This window comes from Asparagus officinalis, chromosome 1, assembly GCF_001876935.1.
Source record: "Asparagus officinalis chromosome 1, Aspof.V1, whole genome shotgun sequence".
NCBI lineage: Eukaryota > Viridiplantae > Streptophyta > Magnoliopsida > Asparagales > Asparagaceae > Asparagus > Asparagus officinalis.
This window is the reverse complement of record NC_033794.1, coordinates 98,451,223-98,453,427: the sequence shown is the minus strand read 5'-3', so window position 1 is coordinate 98,453,427 and position 2,205 is coordinate 98,451,223. Positions and strand designations below refer to the sequence as shown.

Here is a 2,205-nt window from a genome sequence, read left to right as displayed (position 1 = left end):
GGTTGATCAAACACAAACCTCTCATCAAAACAAAATCAGTAATCGTGAAAACAAAAGAATTTGATCAATGTATGTATGTATGTATGTATGTATGTGTATGTATGTGTGTGTGTGTATGTATGTGTATGTATGTGTGTGTGTATGTATGTATGTATGTATATGTATATATATATATATATATATATATATATATATATATATATATATATATATATATATATACTAAGAGAGAGTATTTTTTTTAGCATATGAGTATATATATATATATATATATATAATATTTTATTTATATATATATTATACTAAATATATTTTAACAATTATATATATACTAAGAGAGAGTATTTTTTGAGCATATGAGCGCGGGCACACACTAAATATATTATATACTAAGAGAGAGTATTTTTTTTAGCATATGAGTATATATATATATATATATATATAATATTTTATTTATATATATATTATACTAAATATATTTTAACAATTATATATATACTAAGAGAGAGTATTTTTTGAGCATATGAGCGCGGGCACACACTAAATATATTATATACTAAGAGAGAGAGAGAGAGTATTTTTTTGAATTAATAAGTTATTTATATAAAATTGAGCATATGAAACATGATAGATGATACATAACCACAAAAAATACTTAAAATATTTATATTAGTAAAATTTTACATGATGAAAATAGAACCTTAATTGAACCAATATCTAGTAGTTAGAAAGTTATCCATTACAACCAAGAAACATAGCACATATAAACAGAGATAAAGCAGCCAATCATATACTATTATTTTGAGATGAAAAGCTAAAGGAAAATGCTAAAGATGAAAGGAGTATAACTTATCATCTTGCAAAGAGGTAGATTTTGTAGTAGCAACACAAATTTTCTTATGGACAGCCCAATCAACGGCAATAAATCTTTTTGCAACTACTCGGTCATTGATATTTTTTATGGTCTGAAAAGGAAAGTCTCGCTACTAAGATATTTTTTAATTTTACTCAAAACTTTGTGTAGACTATTAAATGATCAGAAACCATGCATTTTCAGCATCCCTCTTGGACGTAAAAGAGACAAAAGCAAAACCCTTGGACAACCTGAAAGACATAAGGGATCAATACAGTAGCATCAAAAATCAGATCAAAGGAAAGAGAGATGAGTTTTCTAGTACCCTTGTTCTGAAACATGTGGAATGTATATATCCCAGACAAAGCTTGCGGAGGAGAAAATATCTCGTATCTCATTAACTTTAACCTGCATTTTAATTTTACTTCAGCCTGATCATTACTGTCTTCATAAAAGGTGCAGTTGGGAATTGGGAGATAGCAAAAGGCAGAAATAAACAGAACAATGCAATACCTTGTATATCCAATTCTTCATTAACTTTATTATCCCAATGTTAAAAATGAAGATATTTAGTAGCAGATGGATCAAATATGCAATAGTACCTTGCATACAATTATTTGGATAATTGATAATGAGTGTATGAAATTGAGACATCAATTAACGAAACAACATGTAATTCAATCGAGGGCATAAATCCACGAATGAAAATATTGAACATAACAAATTTCACAAATTATTGCAATCTAAGCGTACCCATTCACCAATCCACCAAATTGATGTATGATTTCACGAATGCAACTTTCAAAATCAAATCCTTCATTAGTTTCTGTTGGTAGGAAATTTGATGTAAAAAGACAAAGAAAGAAAATTTGACTTGTATTCTCTCAAAATCGATGAATCGTACAATTTGGATTCGGATTACAAAGAGAAGAGATGGATTTGATTCTCTCCTTTGTTTAGACTGGGTTCTTTTGGTATGTGCGATGGATTGCTTCCTATCGATTGGATCGCGTCGAACTTGCTCTCCTATTGACGATCGACAGGTTGCTTCTTCACTGGAAATAACTGAAGTGTTATGATGACTTCGGTTTAGAACTCTGGACGAGTGTTTAGACTGCTGAACAGTTAAACTCTGATAAGAGTTGTTGAAAACGAATGTCTGGTTTGATGTGATTAACTTGCGTTACAAGCTAAGTTAAAAACTCTTAACGAGTTTAAGAACTCAGAATGAGTTAAAACCTAGAATACAGGAGTTGAATTTGAACGAAGTTTCGGTTGTTAATACAAGCAAGGGAAGAAGCTCCTGTTGCTGTCTCCAAAACTCCTTGTTGCTGCAGAACAGCGGCAAGATG

At 30.1% G+C, this 2,205-nt stretch overlaps 1 protein-coding gene across 2 annotated transcripts; it reads right to left on the bottom strand.

The window, feature by feature from the left end:
• On the bottom strand, window positions 577-1,631 carry LOC109843443 (serine/arginine-rich SC35-like splicing factor SCL28). 2 transcript variants are annotated; one of them, XM_020412385.1, is made up of 5 exons: window positions 1,607-1,631; window positions 1,367-1,455; window positions 1,179-1,261; window positions 1,048-1,104; window positions 577-963 (listed from the first exon to the last, which is right to left on the bottom strand). In XM_020412385.1, exons 1-5 carry the CDS (start codon window positions 1,608-1,610, stop codon window positions 828-830), a joined length of 369 nt encoding a protein of 122 aa, XP_020267974.1. In that variant the 5' UTR covers window positions 1,611-1,631; the 3' UTR covers window positions 577-827. The 2 variants fall into 2 exon arrangements, with proteins under 2 accessions (XP_020267974.1, XP_020267967.1); XM_020412378.1 differs by having other exon boundaries at window positions 1,367-1,630.

Excerpts from the sequence above, each read along its gene's own strand:
- LOC109843443 (XM_020412378.1), bottom strand. The coding sequence starts at position 1,507 with ATGTCTCAATTTCATACACTCATTATCAATTATCCAAATAATTGTATG. Across the intron at positions 1,105-1,178 it reads CCACATGTTTCAGAACAAGG|GTTGTCCAAGGGTTTTGCTT; the intron begins GTACTAGAAAAC and ends TATGTCTTTCAG. Across the intron at positions 964-1,047 it reads AAGAGGGATGCTGAAAATGC|CATAAAAAATATCAATGACC; the intron begins ATGGTTTCTGAT and ends TCCTTTTCAGAC.